General features: G+C 46.2%; 2 protein-coding genes across 3 annotated transcripts in view; both read right to left on the bottom strand.

The window, feature by feature from the left end:
- Positions 1-3,538, bottom strand: part of ADHFE1 (alcohol dehydrogenase iron containing 1) — a 38,049-nt gene extending 34,511 nt beyond the window's left edge. Inside the window, exon 1 of one of the 2 annotated variants that reach the window (XM_042845428.2) lies at positions 3,404-3,538. The gene's annotated coding sequence lies outside the window, so the exon portion shown is untranslated. Of the gene's footprint in view, positions 1-849; positions 2,190-3,403 lie in introns of those variants that run through there. The other variant, XM_065585669.1, reaches the window with a different exon arrangement.
- A 144-nt stretch (positions 3,539-3,682) lies between these two features.
- On the bottom strand, positions 3,683-5,155 carry RRS1 (ribosome biogenesis regulator 1 homolog). The gene has a single exon (XM_005288124.4). The coding sequence runs from the start codon at positions 5,012-5,014 to the stop codon at positions 3,968-3,970; it is 1,047 nt and encodes a 348-aa protein (XP_005288181.2). The 5' UTR covers positions 5,015-5,155; the 3' UTR covers positions 3,683-3,967.
- Between the last annotated feature and the right edge of the window lie 9,018 nt (positions 5,156-14,173).

Genomic DNA, 14,173 nt, shown 5'->3' with positions numbered 1-14,173 from the left:
TGATGCTGTAATTAATGTTTTGTTTTTTCCCCCTCTAAAACCTGCCTATACAAACTCAAATTACCAAAAATGGGCCTCAATCCTGCAGAAACTGAAAGTATATCCATAACTCTAACTGCATTAGTTCTACTGACTTTTAGCACATACAGATGCAGGCTTGAGGCCTTAGACTGCTAAGAGGCAGAAAGCAGTTTTTAAAAAATAGGTAAGTATCTCTTCCTTCCATACGAGATTAGTCAGATACAAAATTTAAAAGCCAATGTAAAAGACAAATAGCAATCTCCCAGTTTGGGAGACTGACCTGAACAGTGAAAGAGTGCCAATTACTTAGTTCAAAAAGTCTACCCTAGGGTTAAAAAAACCCAAAGCTCTTAATACTTCTCCCATTTATTTCTGAAATCTTTTAAACACCCCAGTTTGCACCCCAGCAACAGCCCTGGGGGTCCCACTCCCTATCTTTTCCCAGTATAGCCTCACAGAGATCCATATCCTGAACATTTAAGCTCTACAATGCTAATAATTAATGGCTATATCATCCCTCCAAAATTCTTGTGACTCTCAAAAAGAAGATGTTGCATTCTGGCTGTTGTGCAATCCTGATAGCATATCCTGTAAAATTCAAAGAGACTAGAGCAGTGGTTCTCAACCTTTCCAGACGACTGTACCCCCTTCAGGAGTCTGATTTGTCTTGCGTACCCCCAAGTTTCACCTCATTTAAGAACTATTTGGTTACAAAATCAGACATAAAAACACAAGTGTCACAGCACACTATGACCAAAAAAATTGCTTACTTTCTCATTTTTACCATATTATTAAATAAATCAATTGGAACACAAATATTGTACTTACATTTCAGTGTGTAGTATATAGAGCAGTTTGAACAAGGCATTGTCTGTATGAAATTTTAGTTTGTACTGACTTCACTAGTGCTTCTTATGTAGCTTGTTGTAAAACTAAGCAAATATTTAATGAGTTGTACCCCTTGGAAGACCTCTGCACATATCCCTGGTTGAGAAACACTGGACTAGAGTTTAAACCTGGGTTTGAAACAGTTGTCCCTTTTACATGGGGCTACGAGTGCTGACTCACCTGTTGTCCCGCCAATGGCATAGCTTCAATAACTACGTCAAATGAACTCTACAACAGGTGGCAAGTTGGAAAGTAGGGACACTCAGTTCCAACCACTTGACACCAGAATGATGGTACTTAGAGCAAAACCATCGAGTATATGTGATGTTTACATAAGTTACATGCGGAAGATGCTCCATTACTCAAGCCTTCAAATCTCAGTCTCATCCAACCCCCATCCCAGCCTTCAGCTCTCTCCAACCCCACTCTCTCTTTTCCTCACTCACAATACTTTTGCTAAGAAAAGCTGGGCCTATGTAACATCTGACTGGCTTGTGTCCACAGCATGTGAACTGAGAATCTGTAATCTTAGGAGTAACAACTTTTTCAGATAGTTGAAATGTTTTGAAGTATGTAAACCCTTCCAGTATGAGCTTTCACTTGATTTTTCAATTAAAGAGCAAATTCATAAAAAAGCAAGTAACATTCCTTGTGGAAACAAGGAAGTTGTGGGTACTAGAGTTCCTATTACCTCATTTAAACATTAAAATATATCACTTAATTCCAGTCTCTCCCCACACATCAGAAAACACTTCCCTACAAGTAGCTGAACCTGTTAATAAGGCCATGATTTCTCAGTTTTAGTAGCAAACCAGGGCTACAGAGTTCAAACAGCAAACACTGATCTGAAGATTTTGGTTCAGGCCCATCTCTACTTTCAAAAGGAAAAGACAGTGGGCTTGTAAGTTTTTCATCTCTATGATAAATGAGACATGCAGTTTTCAAAAGATTTTTTTCTGCCTAAAAAAACAAACCTCTAAAATGCCTCTACTATCAGAATTCAAAGACTAATGGTAGCAAGTCAAGAGTGAAAGTTGAGGGGAAAGTATTTGTAGTCACTGTTTGGTAAAAAACAGTGAAACTTAATGGCTAGTGAACATTCAGGATAAAACGAGGAGTATTTGTGGTACCTTAGAACAGGAGTGGGCAAACTTTTTGGCCGGAGGGCTGCATCAGGTTTTGTAAATTGTATGGAGGGCCAGTTAGGGGAGGGGGGGGTCAGGCCCCCCCAGGACTCCTGCCCCATCCAACCCCCCTTTCCCTGATGGCCCTCCTGCCCCATCCAACCACCCCTTCTCCCTGTCCCCTGGAACCCCTGCCCCTGACTGCCCCCTGCCACCCAATCCAACCCCCCCCTTCCTAAACTGCCTCCCCAGGACCCCTGCCCCCATTCAACCCCCTGACCGATGACCACCACCCCAAACTCCCCTGCCTTCTATCCAACTCCCTCCCCCCCTGCTCCCTTACCACGCTGCCTGGAACACCGGTGGCTGGTGTAGAGTGACCAGACAGCAAATGTGAAAAATTGGGATGGGGGTGGGGGGGTAATAGGAGCCTATATAAGAAAAATACCCCAAAATTGGGACATCTGGTCACCCTAAACTGGCGGCGCTGGAGCCAGGCCATGCCACTGCCACCATGCAGCTCAGAGCACCGGGTGAGGCCGGGCTCTGTAGCTGCACTGCCCCAGGAGCTCACAGCCCAGCCACCCAGAGCACTGTGCCGGCGGCAGAGCGAGCCAGCTAGCTAAGGCTGCGGGGGGGAGAGGGGACAGCAGGGGAGGGGCCAGGGGCTAGCCTCCCAGGCCAGGAGCTCAGAGGCTGGGGAGGATGGTCCCACGGGCGGGATGTAGCCTGCAGGCCATAGTCTCTAAGGCAGAGGTGGGCAAACTAAAATTTATTTGGGCATAAGCTTTCATGTGCTAAAATCCACTTCATCAGATGCAGGGAGTGGAAAATACAGTAGACAGGTGTATATACACAGTACATGAAAAGATGGGAGTTGCCTTACCAAGTTGGGGGGGGGTCATCTTTTCATGTACTGTGTATATACACCTGTCTACTGTATTTTCCACTCCCTGCATCTGATGAAGTGGGTTTTAGCCCACAAAAGCGTATGCCCAAATAAATTTTAGTCTCTAAAGGTGCCACGAATACTCCTCGTTGTTTTTGCTGATACAGACTAACACGACTACCACCCTAAAACCTGTCACCTGCTGTTTCTAAAAAGGCTAAAACAGTAGAAACCCCATACACATTAAGATAAGGAGTGCCAGAGAATGTTTTACACAGTTAAAAATTTTTTTGGCAGATCACCTTTGAAATATTGCTCACGTTTCTCCAGAGAGAGCGCGAGCGAGCGCGCTTTACAGCTAGGTGAAGATGTATAACTTCTACACAGTCCAAATCAGTCAAGACCACAGTATGGTAGCAGTAAGGTTGAGTGCACATGTTATTTTAAATATACATTAGATCCCTTCTTATCCAAATCCTACCAATTGGGGAAGGGGAGTGGAGATGAACCTTTATCTGTTGTCTTACTGGAATTCCACTTCCATCTAACTGGGTGAGATACCAGTTTACTCTCTGGAGAGCAGAGCCCAATCCTTTTGGTGTAGGCAGCATTACCTGTTATGCCATTAACACACAATACAGCTACATGTTTTATACTTGTAAAGGACCCCAGCTCAACTGCTGCAAGTCATTAGGGGCTCCTGTCCCATCTCTCCCTCATGCCATTAAGGTACACACCCCCTCACTGACGAGCAGACAGCTTGACAAAGGCAGGTTTTATTGATAAATAGGTGGGCAGGAAGGGGCGCCCCAGCAAGGAACATCCCTAGGCCAGGGGAGCAAGCCAGCCCCTGGCGTCCTTAGCACCTACAGACTGCACAACTCAGTCCCATGCAGCCCCTGGGAACGGATGGAGGAGACGGCTGCAGCTCAGTGTCCCACAGCTCCCCAGAGACCTCCCTCCAAGCTCAGTGTCCCGCACAGGCCGCCGCAGCCCCCGTGCCCCTCCGGTCTCAGTGTCCGGCAGGAGGAGTCCTGCGCCGAGCTCAGCTCCTCTTTCTGCCCGCCGGGCGCTGCTGCTGCCGCCGGGCCCCGCCTTTCTTGCCGCCCGCAGGCCCCTTGCCGCCCCCCGGGCGCTGCCGGCCCCGCTTGCCCCGCTGCCCGCGCTTCCTGCCCTTGCCGGCGGCTGCCTGGGCGTCCTCCTCGCGCAGCTGCTTGTTGACGGCGCGGGTCAGGTCGAGCGGCGGCTTCTTGCTGCCCAGGCCCCGCAGCAGCTCCAGCTGCCGGCTCCTCTCGGCCGCCAGGTCACCGAGCAGCGGCGCGAAGTGCCGCTTCTTGCCGCCCCTGGGCGGGGGCGCGGCCGGCTCCTTGGGGAGCCGCGGCTGGAAGCGGCCCAGGGAGGCGGTGGAAACGCGGGCCACTTGCGTGGCGCGGCCCAGCTCGGCGCGGCTCTGGTGGCCGGTGGGGTGGAGGCCGCGGCCGGGCAGGGCGCCCCGGGCGATGTTGCGGAGGCGGTTGAACTCATTGCGCGCCACTTTCTCGCGCTTGTCGCGGAGCCGCTTGGCGAACTGGTCCTCGTTGGGGTCGGCGCCGGCCGGCACCTCGATGAGCCAGTCCCGGGCGGGATCTCCGCCGGCCCGCTCGTAGCCCCAGCGCCGCCGCCACTGCTTGGCCGCCTCGTCCCACACCAGCGACGTGCGCTTCCGCCGCCGGATACCCTTCAGCCGGGCGAACTGCTCCCAGCGGGTGGGCGGCCGGGGCCGCGGCAGGGGCTTCTCCCGGGGCAGGCGGTAGGAGGGCTCGGGCAGCTGCGCCACCAGCGGCCCCGTCGCCCCCTCGGCGCGCCCCGCCGGCAGCCCCCACAGCTGGGCCACCAGCAGCTGCGTGTTGTCCCGGGCCAGCGAGCGCAGCCGGCTCTCGCGCTGGGCCCCCGCGGCGCGCGGCATCGAGGGCGGCGGGTTCCGGTCCAGCGCGAGCAGGTTCCCCAGGTCGAACTCCAGCTCCAGCTCCTTCTCCACCGCAACACTCCGGTGCGGCTCCGCCGCGCGCTGCTCCGCGCGAGCCAGCAACTCCTCCACGCTCAGCGCCGCCATGGCCGCGAGACACCAGCCAACCGCCCCCCACGTGCGGGAGGCTTCACCCGGCTTGAAGAAAGGTCAAAGGGTTCGGTTCCGGCTGGCTGGGGGCACCGGATGTGCGTATGGACCAATGGGCGCGCTCGTAACCGCGCAGGCCCCTCTACCCAGAACAACAACTCCCAGAACGCACTGTCTCCTGCTGTGCTTAACCGCGTGGGTAACGGTGCCGCGCTGCCCCCTGGGAGCTGTAGTGCTCTACGGCCAGCTACTCAGGCCAATCCTGTGTATTGCTGCTGGGATTTGTAGTCCGGCTTCCTATTCTGGATGCACGTTGGGACCTGTAGTCTAGTCTCCAAGGGTTCGGGCTAGTAAAGCGGTGCATTACGGGATGCACAATCTGCGCAGCTTTGCTTGCTGGCTCCTGTAGTTTCCGTGAGCAGTAGTGGCTCCTGCTGGGTGAAGGGGAGACCAAGCCCTAACCCCCCTTTGTGGTGGCTGCTGAGAGTGCTGAGAAACGTGGGGTGGCTGTAGACTGCCTGTGAGTGCTGCTTGGAAATGTAATTTTGGAGGCCTGGGGATAGGGGGGCCAGAGCCCCCCTGTTCTGCCTTGGTCTGCCCCAGACACTCAGTAGGGTTTATTCCTGGAGGTTTCAGAATAATCACATGACAATATTTAATTCCTGGCTGCAACTGTGTCTGTGGCATGCTTCCCTGAGGACTGTATCTGCTCTGCTGGTACTGACCTAGCACCACCTACACATTCTCTCCTTTCTGCTCTGCCTCTCTAAAAGGGTTTATCAAACGTTGTCAAAATATTTCTGCCTAAAGATACATACATTTTCCAAGTCTTCACTTATTTCATTTTTAGCACATGTTCATTCCATAAAAAGAAGAGCAGGAGTACTTGTGGCACCTTAGAGACTAACAAATTTATTAGAGCATAAGCTTTCGTGGACTACAGCCCACTTCTTCGGATGCATATGCATATGCATCCGAAGAAGTGGGCTGTAGTCCACGAAAGCTTATGCTCTAATAAATTTGTTAGTCTCTAAGGTGCCACAAGTACTCCTGCTCTTCTTTTTGCGGATACAGACTAACACGGCTGTTACTCTGAAACATGTTCATTCCATGTATCACAACAAAACCATTATCTATCTATCCAGGCTTGTGGGCCCTTATTTACTTAGGCCCAAATTCTTCTGAGTTACACAAGATTCCATTGCAATCGTGTAACTGAGAGCAGACTTTGGACCTAAAATCTATGTCAGGATCCAAAATGAGGATAGGGAGGGTGAGGGAAGGAACGTGTAAACTAAATCAGGGTATACATGAAGTACAAACACATGAAACACCACACACACTTCTTTTTGTAGATTAGAGGAAACTGCTCTGCTCAGATTAAAAGGCAGTGTCTGATCATTCACCTTAATCTTTTAAAACAACCACTACTGGCATGCAGTTGTTCAGACTGGTGACAGGTAGTTCAGATTTGTCTTTCTTGTCCACCTTTCTGTCTTGCTGCTGTGAAAGTGAGTAGAGGATAATGGAAGTGCCTACACGCTGCTACTGAAGAACAGAGAGTTTTTATCCTATGTTCTCAGAAAATATATAGAAGAAAGAGAAGATAGGCAATGCAAATTATTAGAGGCATGGTATAATTATGATGGAGTTTTCTTTCTTTTTAAATCAACCTACATACCACCTGACTGCTGCTCACATATCAAGTATGAGTAAGGCTACGATTTAGTCACAGAGGTCATGGCAGTCATGGATTCCATGACTTTACCAGGCCTTCATGACTTCTTTGGCTTCAGCTGTTAGTCCCGCCTCAAGCCCCAGCTTCAGCCCCTATGTGCCCCTGCCCTGCAACTGGGGCTGGAACCAGAAACCTGCAGCCCCTACTCCATGGCTTGCAGCAGAGGCTGCGCAGCCCTGCCCCATGGCTGGGCTGCAGTGGGAGTCATGCACCCCCCTCGCAGCTTCCTAGGGCCACGCGCTTCCCTTCTGACTGCAGCCGGGGCCGCACACCACAGTTGCCAACTTTCATGTGGTAAATAAGCACCCCGACTTTCACAATAAGCCCGAAATCAAGCTAATCCCATTTCAAAACAAGGCCAAGACAAGCCACTCCCTAAGAATCCCAACAGTCTATGTGACTGCGTTTTTTCCGTGGGTTTGGCGTGTCGGCTGCACATCCCTGTCCCACAGCTGCAGCCAGCTCCAGAGCGGGGACTGTGCTCTGCCCTCCGCTATGGTCACTGGAGCCAGGCTCGGCCTGTTAGTCCCCCCATAGGACTCCATTCACTCCCTCCTCACCGAGCCCTGCCCCTGGTTATTTTTAGTAAAGTCACGAACAGGTCACAGGCTCAGTGAATTTTTGTTTATTGCCCAAGATCTGTCCATGACTTTTACTAAAAATAACCATGACAAAATCTTAGCCTTAAGTAGGAGAACCACTGACATAGGAAATGCCCTGGGTGTTTAAAAACAGATCAATGCCTCTCTGGACAATTTTCTTGGTTACCACAAGAAGGCACTATATTGCATATTACATTGTGTTCACTTCCCCGGACAACTGATGTTTTCAGCCAGAATTACAGATTCAAGTGACTTTAAGGAGCGTTGTTCTAATCTTTTTGAAGGCTTATGGACACTATTTCAGAAACGTGGGAAATATTTACACCTGTGTCCTGCATAAGAAAGTTCCATTGCCATGTTTTATTTTCATCTCTTTTACTAATGCTGTAAAGTATTAAACATTCGAGCAGATTCAGTGGCACACTTTGTTTTGTGCTGCTCCAATGACACAAAGCAGCCATAAACCTGACCTAATTGAGTTTATGGTTGTTTTGTATTGCTGGAACAGCACAGCGCACCAAAAGCATGCCAATGCATTTGGCTTACTTTTTGGAATGGTAGCAAGAATCAGTTTGGAAAAAAAAAAATCCTGAAGGCAAAAACTCCAGTTTTGGTAATTCCTATTTAGGATTTAATTCCAGCACTCCTATCTACTCTGAGTAGTATCTAGTGAAGTCAATAGGCTTGCTTATCCACTTCATTACACCAGTTTTACTCTGGTATGATTCCATTGCTGGAGCAACAAGGCTATTGCTTGAGCTTCCCTATGTCTCACACACCTCTGACAATCATTTCAGCCTAGGGTTGCCAACTCTGACTGAAGATATCCCAGGAGATTTTCCACCCCAATATGACGTAATGTCATTTTCTTAAAATATTCTATTAAAATCTCCTGGATTGCTTTCAATAGTCACCAGGAGATCAATGCCGATTCCAGGAGACTCCAGGCCAATCCTGGAGGGTTGGCAACCCTATTTCAGCCCCTTGTGATTGTTGGTAGCCAATGTAACTTATGCCGAGGAGCAGACCTGGCACACAGCTCAGCGGTGCAAAGGTGACCTTTACACCCTCTTTTTCATCCTCCCTCCGGTTTGTGCCGTGTTTCTTTGACAAAGCCAAAGAACTGGTTCAGTTTGTAAATCTCTGAATACATGATTATACAGAAACCATCATAAGCACTTGTGGTAACTTGTAGAAAAAGTCCTTTTCTATTGAAAAAGAAATGACATGCCCAGCACATTATATGGAGCTTTGAAGTTGTGGCAGAAATAGGTCTAAAAGTGTTGTAACAATCTTTTGTGGAAAGAATATACCCCATGGTATGGTAATAATACAAGTTTTTACAATGATCTAAATATGTATGTACACAAAGGCTCTGAAGGAACTGTTTGAATCTTTTATATAATCAACATTTGTTAAATCACAGCAAAACTTCTTCTGACTTCAGTGGAGCCATAGACTTCAAAGGTGTCAGATTTCACCCCCTGTATACCTTTTTATATAGTGATTCCTTAGTACTGCACATACCTGTTCCCTCTGTGTGGGATATATATCTGCTTAATTTACTGACGAAACCAAACTTTTAATGCTGCAAGCACTGAAGAACCTGTATAATGTAACTGAAGAGCAAGCTGTATTCTACTCTGCCTCAAGTATCATCAACTAAATTGCTAGCTATTAAATCTCTGACTCCAGAATCTTTATTGGTTTTGATAGTGATGATGCAGACAGGAAAAAAGTTTGATTTTGTGATAGCAGGATGTGAGTGTAATCGTGGCTGTTGGAAAGATGCTTGACTGGATTTGTAAACCAAATAAAATTGGAGAGTGGAAGTCATTGATGACGGCCTGGGAAAATATGAAACAGTGAGATGTGATTTTTAGAGATGGTCCTTTTTTAACCACAACCACACTTTAATGTTAAGGTCATAACATAAAAACAAACACATAATTCCCCTTAAAATGTGTAGGAGCCCATCCATATCCAAGGGAAGAATCTGGCTTCTTATAAAAGAGGGACAGATAATCTTGTGGTTGAAGCATGGAAATGGCAGCTAGGAGATGTGAATTCTAATCTCACTTTGCCCCACGTTTCATGACAACTATATAGGCTTCTTGGGCAAGTTATTTAGGCAGAAATTTTCAAAGGTGCCCACTATTTTTAGGTGTCTCAGGTTTTAGGAGCCCAGCTTTAGAAACCTAGGTCTAATGTTCAGAGGCGCCGAGCACCGATAGCTCCTACTGATTACAACTGGAGTTGTAAGTATTCAGCACTTATGAAAATCAGCCTTGGTGTCTCAAATTGGGCACCCCAAACTTGGAGGCCCTCAAATTAATGGACACTACAAAATTTGGCCTCTCTCTGCTTGAGTTTCCCCATCTATTCCATGTGCATAATAATTGTTACTTCACAGAGTGTTGTGAAGCTTACTTCGCTATTGTTTGCTAAGTGCTCTGGGATTTTCAGGTTGTATTTAGGTGATTCTGGTTTATAGGTTTTTACTCACTTATCACCGTGATATATATCTGGACACCTGTACAAAACCCTAAGATAGCCATAGCCATACAAAATTAGACAGATGAGATAGGTGGAAAATGCTATAGATATGAAAAGTGTAACCATAGTTTTTAAACACACTTTGTTATATGGATGTATTGCAGTGGTTTCCTAGTCACTGAGGCTGGGATTTTCAGCAGACCTAATGGGGTTAGGCACCCAATTCTCATTGAAAGTAATTTGGAGTTGGGCAACTGACTCCTTTAGGTCCCTTTGAAAATCCCAGGCTGATTTCACATATCAAATCCAGTTTTTAGATTTGGGCACCCATTTGGCAATTAGGCATCTACACTAGATTGAGAATCTAGATCAGTGGTTCTCAAACTTTTGTACTGGTGACCCCTTTCACATAGCAAGCCTCTGAGTGCGACCCCCCTTATAAATTAAAAACACTTTTAAATATATTTAACACCACTGTAAATGCTGGAGGCAAAGCGGGGTTTGGGGTGGAGGCTGACAGCTTGCGACCCCCCCATGTAATAACCTCGTGACCCCCTGAGGGGTCCCGACCCCCCAGTTTGAGAACCCCTGATCTAGATGTTGAAATGAAAATGCACATGTAAAATTAGCTACCCTGCCTTAGCCACCCATATTTGAAAGTTTGGTCCACCACGGCCCCGATCATGGGAAGTACTGAATGCCCCCAGCTCCCATTGTTTTTAATGGGAATTGAGAATGCTCAGCTTTGTAGGAAGCATTCAGCAGTATACTGGACTGAACTCCAGATAAGCTACAACATCTAGGTTGTAGCTGGGGATTAATCTAGGGAGCAAAGTGCACCAGTCACGGGTAACAGATTCTTTACTCTTCCAGCTATGTAAGATATTAATTATGAGACTAGTGAAAACACACATAGAGACATGAAGTTTTTATTTAAATCTTAGATACAAGAAATTATAGAAAAGCAAGAGAAGTACAGGAACATGTAGGTATTGTAAAGCACCCTTTAGTCCACAGCATTGCATTGTGCATGCTTACAGCTTAGGCTGGTACAAGATAAAGCAATTCCCCAATATTGACATGCTTACAAGCTGAGGGAAGCCAGTGGAGATGAAGATGAAACAAAGTAAGTGGAGAGTGCATTATAGGAGGAGGTGACAGTCCAGGCTTCTGCCTTCTTATCACCCAGTGGCCTACTTTTGGTGTATGACAGGCATGGATGGCATGCCCCAGTTCTGGCTGTGCCTGCGGGACTATACCATCTGCCCCCCAAACAAAATGGCGTAGTGTGAGATCACGCTGCATAGGGTATACCACTGCCTGATTAAAAATGCCACACCATGCCACTGTTATCACCCCAATGTTCCAACTGGGGATGGGCTTGACAACCTTTTATACACCTTTTCCCATTCCACCCTGTGACGGGTTGGATCACAGAAACCCCCTTGGGAGCTGCCACCAGATGTGCAAAGACTACCCCTGCTTCTGTTTTCTCTGCCAGCTCAAGACTCCAGCACCCTGTCTTGCTGAGCCAGACACTCCCGTCTGGCTCCAGACACAGATCCAGGGTCTGAATCTCCTGTCCCAAAGCTGCAAGTTTACCTGAAAACAGCTCACAGTAGTGTGCTTGTCTTTAGCACTCAGATGCCCAACTCCCAATGGGGTCTAAATCCAGATAAATCCGTTTTACCCTGCATAAAGCTTATGCAGGGCAAACTCATAAATTGTTCGCCCTCTATAACACTGATAGAGAGATATGCACAGTTGTTTGCTCCCCCAGGTATTAATACATACTCTGAGTAAATTACTAAATAAAAAGTGATTTTATTAAATACAGACAGTAGGATTTAAATGGTTCAAAGTAGTAACAGACAGAACAAAGTACGTCACCAAGCAAAATAAAATAAAATGCGCAAATCTATGCCTAATCAAACTAAATACAGATAATCTCACCCTCAGAGATGCTTCAGTAAGTTTTTCTTAGACTGGACATCTTCCAGGCCTGGGCACAATTCTTTCCCCTGGTACAGCTCTTGTTCCAGCTCAGGTGGTAGCTAGGGGATTCTTCATGATGGCTCCTCTCCTTCTCTGTTCTCTTCCCCCCTTTATATATCTTTTGCATAAGGCGGGAACCCTTTGTCCCTCTGGGTTTCCACCCCCCCTCACTGGAAAAGCACCAGGTTAAAGATGGATTCCAGTTCAGGTGACATGATCACATGTCATTGCAAGACTTCATTACTCACTTGCCAGCACACACATATACAGGAAGACTCACAGGTAAATACAGCCATCTGCAGACAATGGGAGTCATCAAGATTCCAAACCATCATTAATGGTCCACACTTTACACAATTACAATAGGCCCTCAGAGTTACATTTTATATTTCTAGTTTTAGATACAAGAGTGGTACATTTATACAAATCAGATGATCATACTCAGTAGATTATAAGCTTTGTAATGATACCTTACAAGAGACCTTTTGCATGAAGCATATCCCAGTTACATTACGAAAGGTTTCAGAGTAGCAGCCGTGTTAGTCTGTATCCGCAAAAAGAAGAACAGGAGGACTTGTGGCACCTTAGAGACTAACAAATTTATTAGAGCATAAGCTTTCGTGGACTACAGCCCACTTCTTCGGATGCATATAGAATGGAACATATATTGAGGAGATATATATACACACATACAGAGAGCATAAACAGGTGGGAGTTGTCTTACCACCTCTGAGAGGCCAATTAATTAAGAGAAAAAAAAACTTTTGAAGTGATAATCAAGCTAGCCGAGTACAGACAGACAGTTAGATAACAAGTGTGAGAGATTCAATGTTTGTAATGGCTCAACCATTCCCAGTCCTTATTCAAACCGGAGTTGATTGTGTCTAGTTTGCATATCAATTCTAGCTCAGCAGTTTCTCGTTGGAGTCTGTTTTTGAAGTTTTTCTGTTGTAATATAGCCACCCGCAGGTCTGTCACTGAATGACCAGACAGGTTAAAGTGTTCTCCCACTGGTTTTTGAGTATTTTGATTCCTGATGTCAGATTTGTGTCCATTAATTCTTTTGCGTAGAGACTGTCCGGTTTGGCCAATGTACATGGCAGAGGGGCATTGCTGGCACATGATGGCATATATCACATTGGTAGATGTGCAGGTGAACGAGCCCCTGATGGTATGGCTGATGTGATTAGGTCCTATGATGATGTCACTGGAATAGATATGTGGACAGAGTTGTGTCAGCAATGCCCCTCTGCCACGTACATTGGCCAAACCGGACAGTCTCTACGCAAAAGAATTAATGGACACAAATCTGACATCAGGAATCAAAATACTCAAAAACCAGTGGGAGAACACTTTAACCTGTCTGGTCATTCAGTGACAGACCTGCGGGTGGCTATATTACAACAGAAAAACTTCAAAAACAGACTCCAACGAGAAACTGCTGAGCTAGAATTGATATGCAAACTAGACACAATCAACTCCGGTTTGAATAAGGACTGGGAATGGTTGAGCCATTACAAACATTGAATCTCTCACACTTGTTATCTAACTGTCTGTCTGTACTCGGCTAGCTTGATTATCACTTCAAAAGTTTTTTTTTTCTCTTAATTAATTGGCCTCTCAGAGGTGGTAAGACAACTCCCACCTGTTTATGCTCTCTGTATGTGTGTATATATATCTCCTCAATATATGTTCCATTCTATATGCATCCGAAGAAGTGGGCTGTAGTCCACAAAAGCTTATGCTCTAATAAATTTGTTAGTCTCTAAGGTGCCACAAGTCCTCCTGTTCTTCTTTTTCCAGTTACATTACATTCACTTATTACCGTATTTTCTCTAAAACTATCTCAGTTACATTATATTGACTTATTATCAAGTTTTTATAAAACCATATAGATTGCACAATGTCACACACCCACATACATCCAGGACCATAGTGTCAGTCTCTATTTATATTTGGAATTCTGGGAGACCAATTTTAGGGTTCTAGTTGTCCATATGTGTTATTCCAGTTGACTATAATTCCATTTCCAACTGTTAATCCAATCATTCGCCTTAGTCCCTTTCCCAGTAGTTTTGATATGTCAATGTGGTTAGCTCTTACTGCAAAAAGCCCTTAAGATGCTACCATCTGTTTATGATTTACCTATTTATCACAAAGTGCATTGCTAAACTATCACAAAATACATATTACTAACTTCTAGGCCTCACTGTAAGCCCTTAATACTTAAGACCTATACCTGAGCCTATTTTTTAATAAATATATGTTGGTTCTTCTACCTGCTGTTACAGATTCAATAACTTTCATCATTATTTTACCCAAAAC

This window comes from Chrysemys picta, chromosome 2 (assembly GCF_011386835.1).
Source record: "Chrysemys picta bellii isolate R12L10 chromosome 2, ASM1138683v2, whole genome shotgun sequence".
Taxonomy (NCBI): domain Eukaryota; kingdom Metazoa; phylum Chordata; order Testudines; family Emydidae; genus Chrysemys; species Chrysemys picta.
The sequence above is the reverse complement of the archived record's forward strand: the minus strand, read 5'-3'. Positions and strand labels throughout refer to the sequence as shown.